Source organism: Talpa occidentalis, unplaced genomic scaffold, assembly GCF_014898055.3.
Source record: "Talpa occidentalis isolate TD23 unplaced genomic scaffold, MPIMG_talOcc4v2.1 talOcc4.17, whole genome shotgun sequence".
Lineage (NCBI taxonomy): Eukaryota > Metazoa > Chordata > Mammalia > Eulipotyphla > Talpidae > Talpa > Talpa occidentalis.
In genome coordinates this window covers 4,413,018-4,438,308 of record NW_023601754.1, presented here as the reverse complement: position 1 = coordinate 4,438,308, position 25,291 = coordinate 4,413,018, and the positions used below count along the sequence as shown (strand labels likewise).

General features: G+C 49.9%; 1 protein-coding gene across 3 annotated transcripts in view; it reads right to left on the bottom strand.

Moving 5' to 3' along the window:
* Window positions 1-25,291, bottom strand: part of FTO (FTO alpha-ketoglutarate dependent dioxygenase) — a 331,157-nt gene that overhangs the window by 164,240 nt on the left and 141,626 nt on the right. The window contains exon 8 of one of the 3 annotated variants that reach the window (XM_037515803.2): window positions 9,830-10,002. The exons of the other annotated variants lie outside the window; for them this stretch is intronic. Within the exon in view, the coding sequence (XP_037371700.1) occupies window positions 9,922-10,002 (81 nt within the window). The 3' untranslated portion in view covers window positions 9,830-9,921. Of the gene's footprint in view, window positions 1-9,829; window positions 10,003-25,291 lie in introns of those variants that run through there. 3 annotated transcript variants of the gene reach the window in all.

Sequence of the window (25,291 nt, the reverse complement as noted above, 5' to 3'; positions counted from 1 at the left end):
AACACATTCTCCCTTCCTGACCCTCAAAATATGGGGGAAGTAAAACAGGTTGAGGAGTCACACTCTGGAGGTTGAATTTCATTTCATCAGTAATTCTTTTTCAACAGAAATCTAAGAAAATCTGGTCCATCAGGAAAGTTTCCAAGAAGATTCTTAAGGATGCTGGCAGTTCAAATCCCAGCTGTTGCCGCCAAGCTGTGGGCCTTCCACAACAGCAAAATGGAGATGACAGCACAACCTCTCCCGGGTCTGCGTGAGGATCGGCAGCCCAGCACATACGCCACTATGGTTATTCCTGCAGAGTTACATCGTAAACTCACGAATCAAGCTTGGGCTACGTTGTGTGATTTTAACAAAATGATTCCTCAGAGTGTCTACTGGTTTAAATGAAAATTTTTCAAAGGAAATCAGGCAACCACAAGGCAATTGCAACCATAAGACTTCCACATACACCAGGAGCAAGGACACATACTTTTGTGTATCTCTAGTGGTGGAAAGATGGGTTTCTTGTTTTCTTCCAGCACTGAGTCCTCATTTGACCTGACTACTCTCCATTCGTAGACACCCCTCTTTCTCAGGCCACCCCACAGCACTCACCCTGTCCTTCCTTAGGGTCCTTTTATTGTCAGTTCAGGGCTATCCCCTTGGTTCTAGTCTCTTCCATGTACTGTCACTGTGGGTGGGTGATCTATCCCCCACTGGCTGTCAGAGTCCCTGCAGACTATTGACACCTACCTTCAAGCAGACCTTTTTGCTGAGCTCAGGCCCCACAGAGCTGCCGCCTGGTTTGCTCTTCTTAATCATGGACCTCAAATACGGCACCTCAGTCCCAACTTGACCACAGACTACTTGAGCAGACTCTTTTTGCGCTGCAATCTCCTTCTCTGTTATCGACCTGCTCCTTCTCCTGTTTCTCCCCAGAAAAACACCACCACCAATGCATCATCCAAGCTAGACCCTCAGGGGTCAGCCTGGTCCTCCTCCCGGCCCTGCACGCCTCCGCCTTGCTCGCCCCATACTTCAACGCTAAATCCTCTCCTTCCGTGCTGTTGAATAGAAATCAGACTTACCTCTTCCCACTACCACAGGCTCAGTTAAGGACCACGGAACAGCATCCAAACTAGTCTTCCCATGTCATTCTCCCCTATTTCAAGAATGTTCCTGCTACACAAGTGGTTTCAAAAGTGCATGCCTAGACATGTTACTTCCTTCCATTGAAATTCAAATTCAGCACGACCTACAGCAGTGGTTTTCAGCTGTCTTTTTGAAGCCTGAAGGTTTCCAGGCGGGATCTCAGGGTCACAGGAGACAGGAACCCTCAAAACCCACCTACACTAGAGTTCTGTCCAAATATGCTTCAGTTACTGGCATTTGAAGGATAAAAAAAATAATTTTTTAACAGCCCAAATCTCTTCTCCTGGCCAAAAAAAATCCTTTCTTAACATAGGTGCTGCTCATTCCTCAAATTTTGTTTCCTGCCGTCTTCTATTCCCTATACAACCAACTACAGTTTTCTGGAAATACATGGCTGTATACATTTACTTGGACCTGGTCGTGGAACGTACCAGTAACTAATAACTCAAGAATCATCCCAAAAACACCTCCTCTGGGATGTGTTCCATGAATCCCATCCTTCTACCAAGTTAAGGACAGCAATAGCTCCTTCCTGTGGCCCCACCCCACCCCAGCAACTCACAAACCATGTCATGCTCCATTGCACTAATTCATTCATAAGTTGTCTCCACTCCAGAGTGTGAGTTCTAGGAGAACACACAGGACCCATATCCATTTCGTCTTAGTACCCTACAAGGTGCCCACTATGGCGCCAGGTCATGACAGTATAGACCCCTTACAGATGCTTACCGAGTAAATGAAACCAAATGACACTTCAGAACGTGACTGGTGAATATGGTGAATATTCAAGCCAGAGAACATGATTTACAATGAAAAGCAATTTGTGAACAAGCTTTGGTTTCATTCAAACTATTCCTGAAGATAACCTAAGACAAAAGCTATATAAACCATTTTTAAGCAACAGCATCAAGAAAAGTATGTGCAGTCCCTTGGCGTCTATGAAGAAGGTCAGTCCTCATGTGAATGGCAATGTCTAAAAATATAGAGTTTCACTGCACTGTGACTATACAGCCTATTCCCAGGTCGTGTTACAGCCAAAGGAAGAAGTCTCACTTTCTCACTTTCTCCATTTCAATAGATTCAACTCTTTTGGACTCTGGCAGCCCACGGCATCGTAAGGACTTCAAGACATCCTAAGTGTTCTTGGTTTCTCCTGACTCAAAACTTCATGCATAAAAACAAAGCAAAAATCTACAGGCGGAAAGAAAGTGAGACAGCCTGAGAAGGAAAGAAAAACCAAAACTCAGAGCCGCTTAAGTGTCACAGCTCTCCTGCAGAAAGGCTCTCAATTCTGAATTTACTCAATTAAAACTGAACAATTCACCTGATTCTGGTCGCACCTATTTTCACAGTCAGTAACTTCTAGCAGGAGGCTGTCATCAGGCAAGCGTGTGTGGACATAAGTACAACGTGTGTCATCTGTGGTACGTGAGGGCTTCAGAGAGGAGTTGCTCAGACATTTAAAGATTTATTTATTTATGTATTTATACAATCACTGGGTACAGTCAGAAGCGCGGGAGGGTGAGAGAATTCACCGGAGCCAGAGCGGGGAGCAGAGCAGGCAGAAGGACCGAAGCACACTGCTGAGGGGAGCAGCGGGCGGCAGGAGAGGTCTGCGTGCCATGTGGGACCCTCGCCCAGCGGCCGGGAATTGAACAGGTGCTGCAGAGGCTGCAGGCAGCTTCGCAACCCAGCGCTCAACCGCTGCGCCACCAGGGAGGCCCTGCTTAGACATTTAAAAGGAGCCTTTATGTGGGTTGGCTCCCTGGCCTCCACCCCTGTCCTTCTACGCAAAAGTAAACGAATGAATAAACAAATGAATGCTCTAAATAAATAAATAATCTAAGAGGAGCCTTTATCCCTCATTAATAATTCTGATATGGGGTAAGTTTCTGCTAGGCTAAACCCTAACTCCAAAACTCAGGTTTAACCCATTGATTTTATAATCACAGAAAACTGTTTAAGGAGATGCATGGTTTTCCGCCAAAATGGCCAGCCACCCCTTGGCTTAGTCCATTTAAAAAAAAAAAAAAAGCTCTTGTTTTTTTCAATTTGAAAAGGCACATCCACCCCAGGACCCCGGAGCCGGGACCCTTCCCTTGTTCCCATCGCGCCAGCAGCCCCATCACCCCCATCACCGCCGCCGAGGTAACACGATCGTCGCCGGGAAAAGGCCCTTCTGCACGCTTTTACACACAGCTGCCCCGGGTAGGGGCTGAGTTTTCCCTGTGCGCACAAATTACAAAGATAGGCTCTGACTGATAATGAGGCTAAAGGTTCAACTTGTGAAGAAACGTGGTCTAAGATGTTATCAGCTGGGAAAGCTATTTCCTCACCTCAGTTTGCCACGAACTGTCAAAACCCCAACCAGGGCTCCTCTCTTCAAAAGTCCAGGAACACATTTTTTTCCCTCTTTCTCCCCCCTGCTCCCCCCGGCTCGTTTTTAAAGAAGAAAGACACAGAACCCACTGAGATAGGCCGGGTCCCATCAAAGAGAGGTCGATCTCAGGTCTCCCCTCACTTACCGGTTGTCAGCTCGGATGGCTCCTCTGTGAGGCCTCCGCCGCTCGACGCTGAGTGACGCCTTCACATTTTCTAAACTGGACTGGGCACCAGCAAAGATTTCCAGCGGGCCTGGGTCCGCAGCCCGGCAGAACAAATAAACATTCCTCTCAGCCTTTCTGCCTACTTTATCTCCCTGTCCGGGAGCAGGAGGTTTTGGGGGTGCTAATGTTTATACAACGCGAAAACTTGCTTTCCCCTGTTTCCTGAATCTGAGAAAACACATCCTGGATGACCTCGGCTAAGAGATAAGGCCAAGTCACCACTGGGGGCCGCGTCTACTGGCCACTTACGGCTGCTGTCTTCACCCCTCCGTGCCCCCCCTCACATCCCCCTCACCAAGGCCGCAGGAGATAAGCTGGACGGCCTGAGAGGAGGGCCCAGCTCCTCCCAAAGCCCCGCTAGGCGTGAAGGAAATCTCCAGGGAGACTCCGCAATGAATCTCACGTTATTAGCTAACGGGGAGTCACCAGAGTGTCTGTGGGGAGAGGATTCAGGCAGGAAGGGCCTGGCGGGGGTCAGCGTCCTCACAGGCAGTGACGCCTCGCGCGCTCGTGAAGTGACACGGCTTCATGGCGTCGTGCCGGATGCCTGGTGCGCACAAGATATGCCACGCGTGTCAGAGGTTGTGGCGATTGCTATCATCGGCGCCAACGTGTGAAGAAAAGGTTGGGGGAAAGATCACAGAAGACAGGAATAGTGGTTTTATTATTTTTTTGAATCCTAAAGACCACAGCCACGCATTTAAATCAGCACGGGGCCTCCCCTGGTGGTGCAGCGGTTGAGCACTGGGCTGCGAAGCTGCCCGCAGCCTTTGCAGCGCCCGTGCGATCCCCGGCCGCGGGGGAGGGTCCCACATGGCGCGCAGACCTCTCCTGCTGCACCCGCTGCTCCCCTCAGCAGTGTATTTCGTCGGTCTGTCTGTTCTGTTCCCCGCTCTGGCTCTGGTGAATCCTCTCACCCTCCCGCGCTTCTGACTGTACCCAGTGCTTGTATAAATAAATAAATAAATCTTAAATAAATAAATAAATGAATCAGCACGTAATTTCTCTTGAGACCACTTTCATCGGGCCCTCCACTTTCCTCCACCCACCAGCACAGAGATCACCCTGGGGCTCCCTGAAAGCCACGGAGCCCCCCGCTGACTGCTGGCCGCGGGCACTGTCGGGGAAGGGATGTCTAGGGGTGACCGCTGGGAACACGGCCTCCCCGAAGGGCCTCCCCCACCCCGGGCTCCTGCCAGTGCCCAGAGTCAGACCCGAGAGCCGCACTTCACAACGTGGGTGCTGGAGATGACTGTGCAGAACAGCCCGTGTGCTTGTCGTGGAAGGCAAGAAATAAACAAATAAAAAAGAGGGAAAAGACAGGGAAGTGGGGGAAAAAGTGCTGTTTATGGAAGCCAGCTGCTTGGGCATTGGCGCCAGCAGCCCCTCGTCCTGCTATTTTATGCTTGCAACCCTACTGCCCCCCCTGGCACAGGTACAGCGAAATGTTGACTTCAATGCTTCAGAGAGCACTCGACTGATTTTGTACATGATTAATTGCCAAAGACATGGCTGGCCATATGGAACAGAGAAAGCATCAAGTAATTCATACTTCTCCATGTGATCGCCTGGCCCCTGTTGTTTTAATGTACAGGAAAGAGCTAGTATAGCACAGCCCTGGTGTCTTGCCCCTGACAGCCCATTAAGAAATCTCAAAGCACCTAGTCCAAGTTATGCTGTTGGCTTTTCAATAGCAGCCTAATAAAACAGAAGCAAAGCTTTCCAGCGAGTCTTAAATCTTTCACGTACAGTACATTAACTACCGCGGCTGAAACAAGGGGCTTCTTATGATAGGAAATGGAATTTGATTGCTAGTCTCTGCCTACTTACTGAAAGCCTCTTTTTTGACCTTTATGGAATTCACAAAATCATTGTTCTTCTCCCCCTCTGCTTTCCAAGGAGCGTCCGAGGCTCATCTGTTTCGCCTGCGTCTACCCTCGTCACCGCTCCACGCAGGGTATGGCCTGAAGCGGATTCGCGAAGGCGAGGGAATGAGCATACCCGTTCTCACTAAGAGCCCAGGGATCATTCTAGCTTTTGAAGCATTAACTTTCTTTAGAAACAAGAAAGAAAAAAAAAAAAAGAAACCTTTGCACCAAGGGGAAAGACCTCACTTACTTGATCCCCTCCGCTTCCCATCTATCACCCGGGAACGAGTCCATCCGTGCGGGACGGGGTATCCGTTTATTCGCCCGCTGTCCTGCTGTCGGCCTGGACGACGCCCGACGCAGGCGCGGGAGGCAGGAGCTACGGCAGGTGCAACTCCATCCTGACTTGGACTTGCAGTTTCTTCACTTGATCCATTCCTCAAATCTTCGCAGACCGCTATTTGCAGTCTGAGGGGAATAGGGAATCCATTTCCACCGTGTTTTCCTTTCAAGGGTTTTCAAATGACAGCACCAAACATCATGATACCATCAGTAGTTTCCTTTCTCAGTTCTGACGTACTCGGCGAGGGTGACTGTTGGGGCACTTCTCACCAGAAAATATTTATACAGTGTTTTGTGTCTGAGGATGCTGAGGTGTTGCGGCCACCCTCCCTCCAGAAGACACCTTAGAGGGGAATTCCACTTGACCGCCCTTCATTAGCAGGAGGGTAATTGCTCGAGAGCTCAACCCAGCTAATGATCCATTCAATGGGAAATACCCTGCGCCTTCCCCGGAATTGGCTGGTGTTTTCTAGGATGAGCGACTTGACTCAGAAATATAGAGAAACAGAGAGAAGGAGCAAGACTCTCGGAAATAAACAAGTGAAGGCGCTGAACTCAGAAGGTGGCAATGAAGACGCCACATCTCCACAAAGACAAGGGCGCTTTCTGTGACCGTTACCTTACAGATGTTTGCTTTGTTTCATTAAGACAGGTTCGATAAAGTGTGACGATGATGCTGGGACAGTTTTGCAGGTGGGAAAACTGAGACCATGAAGGCGAAATGCCCAGAAGTCACACACGCCAGTCACACACGGAAGCAGTCGCAAGCTAAGTTTTTACATTTCCAGCTCCCTGCTCATCTCAACGGAAACTCTAATAAAGGAGTATGCATAAATCTTTTATATTGTGTGCACAATAAAAAGTAATATAAATATAGTATATATTATAAAGTTATTCTATTTTATGCTTGTCATATAAAATATTACATAGAATAAAGGAGTAAAAGGATCTTTCTCAAGGCTCATCTGTGGAAATAAACTACACGCTGTGAAACCTTCGATGAAGACAAAAAGGGGGGGTTAAGGCACCACGGCAGCATGTGGTGCTACCCTGGATTGAGAATTAAGGGTACCTGTAGGGTAAGTAAAAGTGTCAGGCTTTTCTGCCCTCCCGCCTTTACGACTGATGATGGATCTCTGAGGTCCTGAATGCATGCCTGATGGCGGGCACCAGGAATAGGATGTGGGCACGTGTAGATGGGATACACCTGGGCTAAGACTGGGCTTATAAGGGCAGCATCACAGGGACAGCAGCAGAGAAAGAGAACAACAGAGCGAAAGGAGCAGAGAAGCAGAGACCATGAGAGAACGGCAGAGAACCCAGAGAGAGCGCAAAGACATGCTGGGGACTGGGACCTGCCAGCCTCCCGGCCCCCCAGCACCTCTGCCTGCCTGGTAAATCCCAATAAAAGCCTGAAAAGCCACTGAGGGCTCCAGGACGGACTCTTCCTAATTTACCCTGTCTGCTCGGATCATAGAGATCCTGCTCTGTCCCCTCCTGCCACTACAGGACCCAACACCCAGCAAACGCCAGAATGACAGCTGACACCCCAATTACTTCAGCAGTGTCTTGCTGTAGCTTTGTCTTTTCATCAAAATAATTCACTCTACAAATAAAAGCCAGAGCTCCCAGCTCCCCCACAACATCCACAGACCCCGTTCCCAGCCTCCACTTCTAAGAACCTCGCTGCGCTCATTCATTCGCCGGCCTAACTGTTCAGCGAAGGTGAGGGATGGCGGCTGCGCCTAGCGCTAAATAATTGAGCCACTGATGATGTTTGGCCTCAAAGTGGCTTAGCACCTTCTGATCCTCGGGCAAGTGAAAAGTTACCCAAGCTCTCTATCAGATCAGCTCCCTCCTTCCCCCAAACATCAGTGGCACAAAGGGTGAAGTGGTCTGTCATGCACACTGGATTATATGAAGTGTAAAACATTGGGGGAGCAGAGGGGGGCAGGGGAGGTCTTTGAAAGGGAACGGGGAAAAAGAAATCACACTTGCAAGAGGATCCAGCTGACAGATCCGTCCCTAACAAGTGAGACCAGTGAATCTGTTTGGAAGCGCTGTGAATGCAGGAAGAGTGCAGGCCTTTGTCTGCGGCCCTACAGTGTGTCTTTTACCCAACTGCTCCTGCATCACTGAACATATGTTTTCTACACAAGAACTGAAGCAGAAAAGGCTCTTTGTTATAATTCACTCCTTTGTATCTATCTGCTCCCCCCTCGGCCCACCCCCTCTTTCGGTGACATCCAAACCAAAGGCCTGGTGGAAATTTTAACAGCTCAGGAGATTGAAGGCAGAATGCCCTGCGAGACCTTCGAGACTCCGCCTCCGCTCCAGTCTGGGGAGCTGCTCCCCCCACGGCTTCCAGGACAGCAGGAGGCATCGGGGTTTCCTGTCTGCTGGGCATCACAGCCAGAGCTTCGGCACTACCTCCCGGGGTCTAGTGATAAGCATAGCTGAGGCACCTCTATTTTAACGATGGGGAAACTGAGGCAGGCACACACACACACACCAACGCCTCAGGATAGATCGTGGGGGGCATCAGCAATATGGGTGTGGAGTAGGAGAGACACAGATACGCAGGGCTTGGAGAAGTGGGAGATTATTCATACACACACAAATACACACACTTACACACACACACACACACACACACTCTCACACACACTCACACACCACTCTGCACTTTGCAGGTCGCTGTATCTAGCTGGGAACCAGACAACACAGAGCTGGGGGCAAGTTTCTCAAGTCCCGGCAGCCATGAAGAGAAAGTTCGGGCTGGCTGGTCAGGAGGCCTCTCTGGTCCTTGTGATTCTAGCATGGGAAGGACGGATGCAAGAAAATGGCCCTACTGCCTCCCTGGTGGTCGGGTGGCCACGGACAAGGACTTACCCCTCTGAACCGCAGTTTCCTCATCTATGGAGTGAAGATATTGATAGCACCAACTCCAGGGCGTTACGCAGATTAGGTTTTTACACTGAAGTTCGTAGACTAGCACCAGACACACGGCAAGCAGTGCCAGCTACTCTTGGGTTCCACTCACTAAAAATCAGGGTACAGCTCCTAAATGGACTGTTGCTGTTATACTGTAGAAGCCTCCCTCTCCTCCTAGTCAGTATTCACGATCTACACCCAACCTGGGTGGGGTGGTAGAGGTGATACTAACAGTGAGGGCGACACAATGATGATGATGATGGGGCCGCTAACACCCGACAAGCTCACTGGCATCATATCACTGAACCCAAAACCTAAATCTTGGGCCTTCCTAGTGGCACAAGGGGTTAAGTCTCAGAACAACGAGGCTGTTCAGTAGCCACTGCAGCACGAGTTTGATCCCCGGCTACCCACATGGCACAGAAGACCTCTCCTGTCTCCCCGCTGCTCCCCTCAGCAGTGTATTTTGGTCAGTCCTCCTGTTCTGCTCCCCACTCTGTCTCTGGTGAATCCTCTTACCCCCCTCACCTCTGGCTTACACCCCAGTTCTCATATGCATAAATAAATCTTTTTGAAAAATTAAAATAAAAATAAAATCTAAATCCTGAAGATAATGGCATTATTGGCTCCATTTTACAGATGAACAAACTGAGATACAGAAAGATGAAGCAATTTGCCAAACTGTACACCATGAGCAACACACAGAGACTATTCCAACCCAGGCTTCGGATGCCAGTGACTGCAGCTGACATATGTGTGAACCGATCTACAATTTACAAAGCGCTTTGGGGAACATTATCAGCTGGGATCCTCGTCAGAGCCGTGTGAGGGGGTAGAGCAAGTGTGGTTAACCCTTTTTCCATTGTGCGTGCTCCCTTTACCTTGCGGGAACATGAAGCTGAGCCAAACTAAACCACTCATTCAAAGCCAAAAGTTAGTGAAGAAGTCAAACTTCACTATGTCCAGGCCCGACATATTTTATTCTGAGTTTACACTAGATGTATAGAGAGCACAGCGTCGTGAAGGCAAGTCCCATGTCATAAACCAATTACTGTGAGTCTCTGCTGCATGGTGGACATCCATGACGTCACAGCACCGGGTCCCCAGGAGCACCCGATCTAGGCAGGGAAACAAGAACACTTACTCAGGGTGGGAATACCAAGGGGGTTTCCTCAACGAACTGTTGAATTCTAACAACTAATTCGAAGTTTCAATTTCTGCAAATCACTTAGGAAACAGTTTCCTAAAAAGCCCTGTTCATGGCCTGCTGTAAGATTATCATCTAACACGGATCCGCGGGGTCCCACGCTCCTGTACATTTGGAGGCAACAAAAGGGGAAGAGCAGACCCGCAAGCACAAAGACGAAACAGAGAAGGTGGCGCACTCTCCCTGCCTACCCTGAAAGAAATCTCATCTTTGTGAAGATTCCTGAGGTCAGGCCGCAGCTCACGGTAATGAAGTGGCTCATGCTATTGACGATGCGGCTGTTAAAACTCCAAGTGAAGTAACAATCTGGTCGGGTGAGATAATTCTGTGAAAAACCACATGGGCAGAGCTGCTGTGCTTGTCCTCAGATAGTATCTACCTGAGGCAGGCGCAGTCCCTGCCCGGGCCCAAAGTCATCATGTCAGCACTGCTTGCTATTTGCCACCTATCTGCCTGGAGGACACACACACACGTGTGCATACACACACTCTTGAGAAACAGCTCTCAAACAGGCCTGTTTAAGTACCTATTAAATTAGCAATCCAAGTACATACATGTAATCAAAGGTAAGCACACATTTGTCCATTTCCTTGCTTCACTCCAATGGTGGGTGATGTGGAAGAAAAGAAAAGCTGGGATAGGGGCCTCCCTAGTGGTGTAGGGGTTAAGCGTCAGCACTGTGAAGGTATCTGTAGCCACTGCAGCACAAGTTCAATCCCCGGCCAGGGAGCTACCCACATGGCACAGCAGACCTCTCCTGTCTCGCCTGCTGCTCCCCTCAGCAGTGTGTTTCAGTGGATCTGCCTGTTCTGCTTCCCACTCTGTCTGGTGAATCCCCTCACCCCCCACACCTCTGGCCTGTACCCCAGCTCTTGTATGCATAAATAAATAAATCTTTTTTAAAAAAAAGCTGTGATAACTGTAGGAGAACACAGGAGCCTGGCACTAGTGGCCTATCTGATGCCCCTCCTCTTGCGTGGTACAGGGAATTCGTCTAAAGTCTGCTCCTGCCCAGAAGGCCTCACTTTCTGCCTCCCACTTAGGGTACTCTGGCCTATGGCTAGAAACCACATTTCATTCTCTTCTAAGGAGGACAAACGAATAATCCAGGTTCTGCTGTGAATATCCTGTCGGCGCTCTACGCCCCTGAAACAGCTTAACATCAGCAGGCACCGTGTGTGGAGTTGAACCTCAGCTTTGAGGGCCACGCCATGCCCACCACGTCGCTCAGGACGCCTCGAGACATGGCCGCGTGGCTTTTGTGAGCTACATGGCCCAGATGCTGCGGATCCGACTGCTGCTGGCTGGGCTCCGGATGAACTCCAGCTCGCCACCTCACAAACTGTTTTATGCTTTGATAAGCAGATATTATTGTCTCTTCTGATAGAGATAATTGCCTCTCCTGCTTGTTTAGTGGTTACACCGCCCGTGCGCAAAGATTAAACTGCTGTAAAGACCAGCGAGGGGCTCAGTGCTTTCAAGGTGCAACTGTCTCCATGAGACTGAGCAGGAACACTTTAACTCTGGGCTTCAGACAATGGGGATTCTGAAAGGATTAGAAAAATGGGCAACAACTGAGCCTCCTACTGCCGCCTGTGTTCGAGTCTACCACCTGCTGCGGTATTTTTGTTTCAGTAACAAAGACGCCTTCATGTTTGAGGCTTATATTTAATGTTTGCTGAACTGGCCCCTTTCGCTTTGGTTAACTCTTCAGCAGCAAAAAAAAAAAAAAAAAAAAAAAAGGGGGAAATATTTCTGGCCTTACACACATACACACCAACATGCTTTCCTGGTTGGCCTCCACAATCAAGGACATGTGTGTGCGTGTGTGTGTGCGCGCACAAGTGCACCTGCTTGTGCACCCCACCGCACCACCCCGAGTCAGGAGATACTCTATTTATATTTAATAAAGTGTTACTCATCACGAAAAGCTGCATAACGTGTGATTTCATGGTTCACGACAGTAACAGGTGCGGTGGGAAGCAGGAATGTAAAGTGTTAAAGGGGGGAGCAGACCCCTTCGGAGACATTAAGCAGCTTTAAACACTGACAGCAGAAAGGGAAAATTTTTAAGCAATTTGGTCGGGTCAGTAAAAAGTAACACAGGTCAAAGGAACAAAATGGTACCCAAAATTTCTGCCTATTGATGAATGGCCAAGTGTCTTGTGGTTGGGTGCACAGGCAAAGGCCAGGCAACTGTTGTGCGGGGACAAAAAATATGCTCTCTTTGTGGCACTCTGACAATAAGTTACTTCAGCTTGGTGAACGCGGAGGCCCCCATTCTCCTGCAAGGCGGCTGGGGTATCCATTAATGAAAACAAAAGGGCCCATTTTCATTGTAACCATGCAGAAGGGTTAAGCATTTGACCTTCAAGTATGGTGCGCTTGTGCTCGGTGGAAAGGTTCTTGACAATATAAACAAGAATTACTGCTGTTCGAGAAAGGGGGCACAATTAAAAACAACCTCAGATGCTTGTTGTACAGCTGTTCAAGTTTCGGCTCTGCCTGACCTCTGAGGATGCTACATGTTTAACGGAGACAATTTAAGATATTTTAGTGAGTCCCTTCGCCGTTCGCCACCGCCAGCCTTCCGCTCGGGAATACCTGTCCTCGAGCACAAAGCACTTTTCCAGTAATGCGATTTTACGCTGCGGGGTTTACCCTGAAAGCCATTTGCTTCCCAATCTGTCCTCCACTTGCTCGCTGGCCACCCTCAGGATCCCGAAAGGCAGCTCTTCTAAGGACTTGCTAGGAGGGGGCAGGCATGTTTGCCTTTACAGAGCCCGAGTTCTTTAAAATAGCTGTCTCCTTTTTAAAAAATGCAAAGACAGAAACTTATCCCACCTTCCTTTCCCAAAAAGATGCTCTCAACAAAGTTTTCTTCCAGTCCGTCCCCCCAAAACTGGATCTGCAAAAAAATATTTTTCTTTGCTTGGATAAAAGCACAGCCACTTACCTCCAATCTGCACACACAAAAAAGAGAGCGCCCCGAGAAAACCCAAACACAGTTACAAACAGACCAAACACAAACAAAAACATTTCGTCTGAGACAGCAGAGGGGAGGATTTTAAAAGAAATCGAAATTCTAAGGTAAAGACTGAGCCCTTTGTCTAAGCGGAGGGAAACCACTGTCCCGCTGTTGTTTGATCTCCTCACAGTCAGCAAAAGGCTCTGAAACTCTTCCACGAAGCAGAGGGTCCCTGGGAGGGGGCCGTGAGAAGGTTCTGGGCAGCACCGGGCGGGACGATGCTGGCAGGACGAGGGCTGCGGGGGCCGGCGTGCCTTGAAAGGGACATGGCGCAGCCTGCTCCAGACTGGAGAAGGTGAGACTTCCCGCTCTGGGGAAGAAAGGAAGTCATGCTGAAGCGAAACAAAGGCAAGAGTCAGGCCGAATCTCGTAAAGAGTGGGGCACAGGGAAAGTTTTGCTTGTCAAACACACTTTGAGCTCTAAAGTCACAGGGCTTTGATGTTGCCCCAAACAGAAAACCTACATGGTTTGCAAGATTTACAGCCTCTCTGGTGGGAACAGTTTCATGCTCCAGGGTTTTTCCTTGGGAGATTAGGGCTTATTTACCCCTGATGTTCAACGTGTCCGGCGCTAAGAGCCTCGTCAGACACAAGGAAGTTTTCCTGCCCTCTGACTCATCAAATACGGCAAACTTTTATTCCTCAAATCTGGTTTGTTTTCTAGGGAACAAAGCTGCTGGAGGCCATCCAAGCTGTGAGGTAATCACTGTCATTCTGACAGGACAGAAGTGTTTCTTTTGCAAAGAGGCGGCTCCTAAGAGAGATGGCAAAGAGGGCCTCGAAGATGGCAGCACCCAGCTCTGTATTACAGGAGACCACACTGTGCATTTCCTACGCTGAAGTGAAATGAAGCAAAGTAGGTGGAGAAAGAAAGGAAGAAATGCCCCCCCATACCTCCCGCACCCCGTCCAGACATCAAGGACACGCCCACAAACCCCAGCACTGGCATCTTGGTAAGTCACACGGCACAGAAGCAGTTCCAAGGGTCATCCGGGGCACGGTTCCCTGGAAGGAGCTGCCCATTTCCACGCACACCCCTTCCCTGAAGCCGGGTCTTGTTCTTCCGACCTCAAAGTGAGAGCTGATCTGTGAGGATAGAACTGGATAACGTACTCGGCTACGTTCAGCTGGATCATGGCTCATAATTAATTACAGTTCTACTTAGCAAAATGGCAGGTGGGACGACAGAAAACCTCCTTCTTCCTTGGCACCCCTGCCAAGTGAACCGGGTGCGTGAACAAGCCATTCCTGGCTCTCAACACGCCCGTCTATAAGAGGCTCCCGCTCCGACGGTCTCTGTGGCTGACGCAGTCTGTTCCCCGGATTCTTGTGCCACGGAAAGTGGGCACCACTGGCTCTGGCCAAAACAAAAAGGCAAAGCAAGATGAGCATTTGCCAGCGCTCCCCTCTAAATGCACCAGCTTAGCACAAAAGGATGTCCCCACTTCTAGGGAAGGAAAAGTAAACAAACCCCTTGGGTGTCTTATTCATCATGATGCTAATGGAAGACACTCCTTCTTCACTGGCGTTTGTCAATGGGCCTCTGAAGTCCTAACACATAAAACCACAGAACACACTAGGGAGGGGAAGAGACATGTCTCTCACCAGCGTGTGATCAGCAGAGGCTCAAGCACTACCCAGAGAGCCTGGCTCCTGACTGCACAGCCCTCCTAGCCATCACTGCCTGAGGTTGCCTTAGGACACACATAACTGAGATTTTTGCTCTAAACTGCAACAATTTGATCCGTCTCCTAGTACCCCCAGCTACCCCGGAATGATTCCCAGCCATTCACCTGGGCTTTTCCACCCAGACTCACACTGGCGCAATGAGGAATCTATGCTGTCCCTTTGGGGGTGCGCTTCCTCCATGCAATTTGCAACAGAACACTCCCCGGATTTTAAGAGCGCTATCCTGTCTTACCACATTGATTTTTCATTTTGCTCCGCAAACACGACCGCAACTTTATAACTGATATATGGCATTAACGGCTTCCTTGGCCTCGGAGACCAAATTAATCACAAAATCAACAATCTGTTTTTATGCCGCAGAGTTCAATTTTAGTTTTCGACATAAATTGCAAAAACCCGGTGCTGTTTTGGAGATGCATTGCTAAATGGCTTCCCGTTTGTGATTTAATACAATGGTTTTGCAAATTAAAACGTTCACAGCATTCGGTCAGCCTTTGTTCAGTGGGCAGCTGAGGGTCCACAGCCTGGTTTCTGGAGATACCCGGGAAAGATCTCCGGGGCACGCCCCAGCCTGGTTAAATGGGCTCCTGCTTAGGCCTTTCGGATGGACCTACCAACATGCCTGGCAGACAGAACTGCTCCAAGAACGCGCCTCTGGGATCAGGCTACCGAAATGTATGTGTGGTTCACCCACCTCCTCCCGCTCTGCCCTCTGTCCTTACTGGCCCCTGAAACTCCTGGCTGAAGGCAGCAGTGGGTTGCTCTTCACCTTACTGACTCCGTGCAAGGCTGGACAACATCCATTCCCTGGCTCCTCCCCTCAACTCTACCATCTCCTGGTTTCCTTCCAGGCCTCTGGCCCTCAGCTCTGGTGGATTCACGAGCTCCCAGGGCCTGTCCTTGACCCTGCGCACGCTGCCCCTGGAACTCTTTGCTGCCCACGCTACCTTCCCTCTCTCGCTCCAGGCTATTGTCTCAGCGCAGAAGAACGCCAGAAAGTAGGTGCTCCCAGCACCGACTGACACAGGGGAGAACGCTGCCTGCCACATGGTGGGCACAGAAGGAAGGTCTTCTGAAGGCATGACGTGAACCCCTAGACCTACACGCGGCTCTGGATCTCCACCAGCTCCAGACCAGTATCTCCAGATATTCTACTGGCTCCTCAAACTCAATATGCCCCCAACCTTCATCCTCTTCCTTATCTTTTTTTTTTTAATTTTATTTATTTATACAAGAGTCGGGTACAGGTTAGATGTGCAGGAGGGTGAGAGGAATCACCAGAGACAGAGTGGGGAGCAGAACAGGTGGATCCACTGAAACCCACTGCTGAGGGGAGCAGTGGGTGAGACAGGAGAGGTCTGCCGTGCCATGTGGGTTGTTCCCTGGCAAGCCAGGGATCAAACTCATGCTGCAGAGGCTGCAGATTGCTTCCTAGTATGGTGCTTAACCCCTTGCGCCACCAAGCAGGCCCCCCTCTCTTCCTTATCTTGGTAAGTGGCATCGTCAAGTAACTAAGACCAGAAATCTGGTAAAAATGCCAGTAACTCTTCTGCACCTCTCATCCCTAACACCCAACTGATGGTGACGTTCAATGGAGCGACTGAAAATGAGATGCATCCCTTCTTTCTCGCTCCCTCCATTACTGTCCTGGTTCAGAACCTCATAATTTCTCAACAGAATTTTTGCAGCAGGTTTTCCAAGCCCCAGTTTCTCCTCACTACAGTCCATCCTCTACACGGCTGCGATCTCAATAAAAAGAACCTGACTGTACCACTTTCTATTTAAAACCCGGAATCCAGCCCCAGCTGGATCATGATCTCCAGGATAAAGGCCAAATTTCTGAGTACACCACTCAAGGCTGTCCGTAAACTGGCCCTTCCCTAGCGTCTGCCCTGCCCTCCCCTCCCCAACTGGGCCTGAAGACCGGCTCAGGGTCAGCATCATTCCTGCGACTGTGGCCTCGTACCTGCTGGAGCCGCAGCCTCAGGCCGACGTCTGCTCTGCCTAACATGGGCCCGGGGCCTCGGCTTCACCTGCCAGGCCCTGCCCACCAAGAGCGAGTTCATTCTTCAAGTGCAACTGAAAGGCACCTTCACGTCCACGAAGCTTGTTTCCCTGTTTTCTCCATCTGGCTGGTCATCTCTGGGGTGCTCTCAGGACATTTGTCTCTGCCTCTCAGCCGAGCCCCGCCTCAGGCCCTACTCACAGGGCATCTGCTTCCTCCACAAGCATGTCCGCGGCGCCAGGGCAGTGACTCCTGGCTTCCTCCAATGCCTGACACAGTAAATCCTATTTTTAAAATGTATTAACTATTTGTGGGATTGAACTGAGGCCTTCATTTCAGCTTGTACCCATCTATTCTGGTGGATGCCAGCTCAATGTAAGTGAACTTCATCAAAGTGCCTTACGGAATCCACTAGAACAGGATGGAATGACTAAGAAAGGCGATCTGGGCCCCATCTCAGGCCTGCTGGCAGAAGCAGGAGGGTGTGGGCGCTCAGGGAAGGATGCTAAGTTATCTGAGTTTCAGTGTGGAGAGAAAACAAATGGATACTCTCTTGGGGGCTTGAAGGTTATCACATTTCTCTCTCATGCTCAAGACATGTTTATAAACACAGAAGGCTATAATAAAACTCACATGAGAGACCAAGCTCAGCTTCAGCAAGTGTTTACATTCTAATCAGGACAACAAATCACTTCTCACCAGGAGATTCCAACTCAGTCAGCATGAGGATTCTTGTCCATGTGCCAAGAGCGGCCTCGTCCCCGCAAGCTGGACATGAGTCTAGGTTCCAACCAACACAGGGATGGAGCGAGGCTGGCATCGAAGGGGCATTTCTGAAACAACAATCCAGCTTCTATGTGGCTCTATGTCAAGACACACGGGTCCTGGCTGGCTCCTGATGGGTCACAGGATCCCCACCTACATAAGCACCAGGCAGCATGAGGGGCCACAGCTCCTGGCCTTCTGATAGAAGGTGAGGGCCAAGGTCCCCAGGTTGCTTGTAACTGGCCAGAGAAAGAAAGAAGTAAGCACCACAGGAACGCTAGACTTTCTAGCAATCTAAGGTGGTTGATGCTCTAGAAGATACTGAAACTAGGAGCATGAGGGAGGACAGAACTGAGGCCCCACCTGCCACAGCTTGTCCGAAGGGTGGCCCTCACCCCTCAATGCTCCTCGCCTGTTAAGAAGGGGACAGTGCCCCCCCGTAAGGGTGCGGGGCCTGTTTGTACATTTTGGACACTCCCCTTCCAAAGCAGATCTGCGGGGGCCTGGCTTGCTGCAGAGTATAGTGCCCAAGTCAGTGCTCCGGAACAGGCTGCTTTCCAGTCACTGGGAGGAACCTGCACAAAGAAACCACGTGGCTGTTCACATCCTGCTTCCCAGTCTGAGCAACAATTCCAGCTCCGTCAAGGGACAGAGAAGGAGATTCACAAACTAACTACCAAAGATGACGTGGCCTCTCTTACTGTCTCCAGCAGTGCTGGGCCTTCGTAAAACGAATACATTTTCCCAGTTTCATCCGCTGTAAACATGCCAAGTCTCTAGAATAAAGCTTGAGCTCTCGGGGTGGCTTCACGAGGGCACCGGGAGAGGAAGGCACAGGATCTGACTAGTCAGGCAGGTTGAGGGAGTCGAGGGAGTCGAGGGAGTCTCTCTGGAAGAAGTGGTGAATTGAGCTACAATCTGAAAAATGAGAAATTATCTACCTACCTACCGATTGCTTGTGTGTATTTTGGTGGGAGGAGACATTTCAGGAAGATGAAACAACATGTGGACGGGTATAGAAGAAGAAGGGAGTATGATGAATCAGACTCACTGTGAAAAAGCCAGCATGGGAAGGAAGATGCCCGGTGAAAACGTTGCCGATAGGGTGGAGAGGCAGGACAGAACAAAACAGTCCAGTTTTTATACTAAGACAATTTTTTTTAAGATTTTTTTTATTTATGCACACAAGAACTGGGTACAGGCCAGAAGTGCGGGGGGTGAGAGGATCCACCAGAGACAGAGTGGGGAACAGAACAGGCAGACTGACTGAAAGACACTGCTGAGGGGAGCAGCGGGCGAGACAGGAGAGGTCTGCTGCGCCATGTGGTTTGCTCCCTGGTTGGGGATCAAACTCATACTGCAGTGGCTGTGGTGAGCTTCACAGGTTGCGTCTTAACCCCTTGAGCCACCAGGGAGGCTCCAATATACTAAGAGAATCTTAATACCATTAATAAGTCTGCACAAAGAGGGGGATGCTCAGACCGTGGGGGGAGTGTAAATCTCTGTTTGGAGACCTCTCCCCGGTTCCTATGTGAAAAATACAGGAAGCCTGGCAGTGACTGTTACAATAGTCCGTCCGGGGTGACGAGGATGACCTGGACTAGACAGAAAGCAACAGAAGTGTAAAGAAGCAAACAGATCCAAGAGGTATTTCGGAGATAAGAGTTCTCAGATCGGGTATGTGGGAGAGGGTGTGTCCAGGATGACTCCTCCCCTTCTGGCAGCAAGAGCTAGCTGGGTTAGGGTACCACTTCCCGAGGAAGGGGCTCTAGAAGCAGACTAGCTTTGAGGAACTCCATCCCCATCTTAGGGACCTCAACTATACCCTGTATCTCCCTGCCTCTGCCACCAGTGATGCCATTTTCTCCCCAGGAAACATCCATTCTTACCCCATGTCCATCCCCGCCTGCCAAAATTCTCCCCATTCTGTAAGGCTCAACTCAAAAGTCCCCCCCAATTATAAAGCCTTCTGAGATCCTACCAGTTCAGATCTGTCCTTGTCTCTTTCAAGTTTTCAGTTTGTATCTTTTCTAAACCTCATCCTCCACTTGTATTCAAGTCTATAAAGGCGGCCACTTCCCTCCCGGGTCTCCTGCAGCATAAAGGAAACGCACCGGACTGGGCTCACTTGCACTGGTGTAAAGTGAGGGAGCTTGCCTGTTAATTCGCTGATATGCTCGTGAATTCATCCATTCAATCAAATCAAATCTAATTTGGTGAAAGGTCAGGAACCAGCTGAAGAGTAGCTCTCAGTCCTGAATACACTGGTGAGGCTTTTGAAACACACTGTAATACGTTGGAATCATCTAGAAGCCACAGCTTAGTCTGATTAAATCGGTATATGGGGCGGGGGTTAAGAGGGAGAGGGTGGGGGTGACCTCACATGATATTTTAAGAACATTTCCCTGTAGAATTCAAATGCACAACCAAGACTGAAAGCTAGAGCTGCTGAATCCAAATCCCTGGAGATGGAATTTCAGGCTTTAAAAGTCACATGGGCGTTGCTCACGTACATGCTAATGTCGAGTGTCTCTAGTACCGAGAAGTTATATTCCAGGGAGAGATGAGAAGATAAGGTTCCTGCAGTGGTAATGGATAGTTATTGACTGTTTGTAAAGTGGATTAAGCCGAGAAGAAGAGAGAGCAGGCCATTCACTAAGGACCGTGCACAGAGCTCCCGGGGTAGAAAAAGCGCCACCACAAAGCCTCTGCCTGCCTTGCTCAACAGACACACACCCCCGCCATCTCCTGCCTCTGCACCGAGCACACAGCGTGTGCACGACAAAGCCCCTGCCCTCAGAGTGCCTATATTCTGAGAACACAGGGCCAGGGGAACACATAAGAGATAATTTCAGATGGCAAATGCCTGAGGAAGAACAAAGCAGGGCAAAATGATTGAGAAAGTGCCAGTTGGGGGCCTTCAGGCCGGAGCGGAGAGTGCGGGGCATGCATGGCCGTGGGCAAGCTGAGGGTCCCCAGAGCAGCACGGGGCAGCCAGCCCAGGTGAGAGGTGAGGAACAGGAGGGCAGCCGGCAGGGCACGAGGGAGAGGGCAGACTCGCAGCAAGGACGCCACAGACGCCAAGCAGCGCGTGAAGCACGGCCCGGAGGAACTTGGGCAAATCTCACGATGGTGTCCTCGCGGAAGGACTCTCGTTGTCCCCGTGGACAGCTGAGGAAACCGGAGACTCCCGCTGAGACCCCACAGAGCCCAGAGATGGAGCCCAAGTGTGGACCCGCATGGGACAGGCTCAAAAGTTGACGCTTTTAAGGGACAGTACCTCAGCTTGACTACCTGACGTAACAGGGGTGCAAAATGGAATGACTGGATGACTGACACCCTGGCTTTGCAACAGAGCAAGAGCCGTGACCCGCGGGGCCCACAGCGGCGAAGGCCCCCCACCGACGCCTGAGAATGAGCATCTCCCAGCTCAGTCACGAGGGCTGAGGGGCACATTCCTCCCAGCCCTCCCGAGATGGCACATCCTCGCCTTTCCCTGAAAACCTAACTCTAACCACTCCCCTCTCACCTTTACCCCCTCCTCCCGAGTCTTGAAATAAACTCTTACTGTGTGTACAAGGGAAAGGCTTCAACCCGCAGGTGTGTAGCCAAGCAGAAAAAGGCCCAGAATAGACAATGAGTCACTGTTTAAATGGCCTAATGAAGACTGACAGGCGAGGAAGAATAAGGTGAGCGGCAGAGGCCAAGGAGCCTCATCACATCAGAACACAACCCGTGAAACTCAGACCTGAATGGGATCCAACAGGAACAAAACTTTACACCGAAAAGCAGGCAACGAGCCACATCTCCGGGGGCAAACGGCCCTCCCTTCGCCTCCGTGGACAGAACCGGTCGTGGCCCAGAGCCTGCACCTCGGCGGGGTAAAGAGCCACCCAGACTCTCAGGATCAGCTCACCACCCCATCACGTCACTGCGGCCAGCGAAGTGGTCCGACCAGCGGGACGGATTGGGCCAATTTGGCACACGGCTCCATGGTGAAAGAAAACCACCTCCCCAGGTTCACAGGCCAAAGCAGCACGAGTGTCCCCGGGAGGATCCCAGTTTCCACCAGGACTCTTCGGCTGCAAGGAACAGCATGGAGCTCCAGCTGAGGGGATCACAGCCATGGAGAGAGCAGACCTGAGCAACACTGCCTCGGCTCACGGCCACCCCCTCCTCTGCCACTCACTACTTTGGTGACCTTGATGGAGTCACTTAACCTCTCTGGGTCTCAGTTTCTTCATCTGCAAAACAGAAAGGAGAGAAATGCAAACGAGGACTCCAAGATACCATTCCTCACTGGTCCTATTTGCAAACGTCCTGGTGAGGCTCTTCTGAAAGGCCTCGCTGGGCCTCAAGCTTGTGGAGTGGAGAGACTAAGATGGCGCGCCTGGCCTGTGGCCACTGAAGGAAGGGGCTGCACAAGGCGCCATCCAGGTGCTCTGGAAGATGAAGACCGGACGCTAGAGGAGCAAAAACACCGGCCACCTCAACACCGAGGAGGCTCGTTGTGATAAGCCGTGACCAAACACAGGGCGAAGAAAGCCTCCAGAGACTCCAGAGAAACAATCATTTTATGTACTTTGATGCCAGCATCAGCTGAAGGTTGGTAAAAGCATCAGAGAAAGCATGGCCGCTGGGAAGCTTGGGGGATGGCGGAAACCACAAAAGGAGATATTGGGAAATCTGCGTCCTGTGTCTACCAGTACATGGCTCTGTTGCTCCCAGAGAGGCGGCTACACTTCCCAAGTCCTTCCTTTCCAAAAAGCAAGAGATGAGGGTGACCATCTCTCGGTCCCTTCCAGCTAGGACGCTGCAGAGGGACTCAGAATGCCAGGGCCCAGGGCTGCAGCCCCCATACAGTCACACGGGGCACAGGACAGACATTCCAGGCCTTGAAGGAAATTCAGCGACAGCTAACCTGGCTCGACCTCTGCTACCTGTTTCTCCAGCATTGTGAGGAACAGGGAGACAGTCAAGGGAGAAGGGCATGGGCATGAAGCCCATCTGTTCTCGAGGGAAGGGCCAGCTGGGGGTGACTTGGGTCAGGTTCTTGGTCACGTGAGACAACGGCCCCACATGATCATCTTTCCATCTGACTGATGTAAGGCACATGGAGCCTCTGAACTAACCCAAGAACTTAGATTCCTGAGCAGAAGCAACGTAAAGGCAATCTTGCAGAAGCCCGAGTCTAAAGAACAAACTAACAGACTGAATAACCCAAGGATTCACACGGTGTGCCTTAGTTAAAATAAAATCAGTCGCTAGAAAATAAAAACACCACATGCAGGAGAAAAGTGAGAGTCTGAGGCCTCCCTGGTGGCACAAGGGATTAAGTCTCAGAACTATGAGGCTGTCTGTAGCCACTGCAGCATCTGTTCGATCCCTGGCCCGGGGAACTGACCCACACGGACCAGCAGACCTCTCCTGTCTCGCCCGCTGCTCCCCTCAGCAGTGTATTTCAGTAGATCCACCTGTTCTGCTCCCCACTCTGTCTCTGGTGAATCCCCTCTTTCTCTTTCTCTCTCTCTCTCTCACACACATACACACACACACACACACACACTCCTGCACCTCTGGCCTACACCCCACTTCTTGTATACATAAATATTTTTTTTAAAAAAAGTGAGAGTCTGGCACCAACCTATATAGGAAGTTGGGAGAGGCCAGAAAGAACAGCCACCATTTACATTCCGAACATTCACTCGGTCTTCCAAGTGGTGTGACTGACAAGCCAAAGTGCAAAAGCAGAGACGGGGCAGCGTGCAGCCTGCAGTCACTGGTGCGCAACTACGAGCCAAGAATGGGCAGATATGCGTGGGAAAGAAACCCCTCTTTTTCAGCAGTGGAAATGACAGATTACCACACCCGCCATCCTGAAGCAAATCAAATAACTCATGAATGACCGCTTGGCTGGTTTTCAAAATCCTTTTATGCAAGTGGTACTTAAGTCCTCAAGGCTGCGCCTCTCTAAGAGGCAGTGGAGATGTCATTTCCGCAAAACCATGATTCCAACAGCAAATAATAATAATAATAACAATAATAATAAAAGAAGAAAGAAGTAGACCTAAGTTTCCTAAACAAGGAAGAGAATCGTGAGCGGTTCACACGTGGGAAGATCTGCCCTGACCGAAGTCCAGATATGAGGCTGGAACTCCATGTGGGAGGAGAAAAGATCTTGGCAGGAAAATACTTCAACTCAATGGTAATTCTCCTTCTGAGAATGCACAGTGTTGCTTCTTTGCTGTATTCAGAATGCAAACAGGACCTGAAATTATTTGTGCCGATGATATAATTTTGGCTTGGAAACACTTAGCACTTGCAAGATTTTATTTATTTATTTTTGCATAAAACTGGGGTGCAGGTCAGAGGTGTTGGGGTGAGAGGATTCAGCAGAGGCAGAGTGGGGAGCACAACAGGTGGATCTACTGAAATCCGTTGCTGAGGGGAGCAGCGGGGAGACAGGAGAGGTCTGCTGTGCCATGTGGGTCAGCTCCCTGGCTGAGGATCAAACACAGTAATGCTGAGACTTAACCCCTAGGCCACTAGGGAGGCCCAGTTTCACTTCATTTTTCGCTGTGCAAGTTGAGTACTTGCTTCCCACGACTCTGATAGGAAGTTGGTCACTCAGGGGTGAAAGCACTGGAACTTGCAAAGAAATACATTAAAAAAAGGTCCTTGCTCATCTTCCTAATCTTGACTCTCCCTAGTGGACTCTCAAAAACCACACTCCGTCCAGTCTAATCCAGTTTGCAAGCAGCTCTTGTGTTTTCCCAGCCTGTCTCTGCTTCTGCCATCTTTGAATATTCGACCAATCTCCATCTACCCAAAAACTCCTTCCTATTCCCAAAGGCCAATGTCAGACTCTCCTTCGATCTTTCTTCTTCTGGATGACTGACTAGTGCCTTCCTTCTACCTTATCAACCTAAGAGGCAGAAGTCTTCAGATGTATCTGCATGAAGTGGAGCCGATGAATGCTTAAATGACTAAAATAAAGAAATATTTCTCTTCTGATATTCTATTAAAATAGTTTTCAAGGGGGCCTCCCTGGTGGCACAAGGGGTTAAGACACAACCTATGGAGCTCACCACAGCCACTGCAGCACGAGTTCAATCCCCGGCCAGGGAGCTACCCACAGGGCACAGCAGACCTCTCCCGTCTCCCCACTGCTCCCCCCAGCAGTGTATTTCAGTAGATCTGCCTGTTCTGCTCCCCACTCTGTCTCTGGTGAATCCTCTCACCCCCCCAACTCTGGCCTGTACCCCAGTACTTGTATGTATAAATGAATCTTTAAAAAAAATCATTGTCAAATATATTTATTATCCAATTTTTAATACCTTCCATAAAACTATCTCAGCACAGAATAATAATAATAATAATAAAGGAGAAATGGGCAGATTCTGAATTTCCAGATTTAAAAGACAGAAACTCACACTGCCCCTTCCTATGAGAATATTCAGCTTCCAGATTTTACTGACCATCCAACAGAAAGGTCAGGTTCACTCGGAGATCTTTTTTGCCCCCAAAATGTAATCAAGACTATTCTAATCTAGATAGAAAATCAGCAGTGATTAATTAACTAAACTAATTAAGCCAGATTCTTTTCCCATTAAAGCAAAAACAATTCTGAAGACAGATCTGAGGAGCCCAGCAGGCCACCCTGTGCCCCTGCGTCTATGTTCACGCCAGATATACGGTCGCTCTGGGGAGACA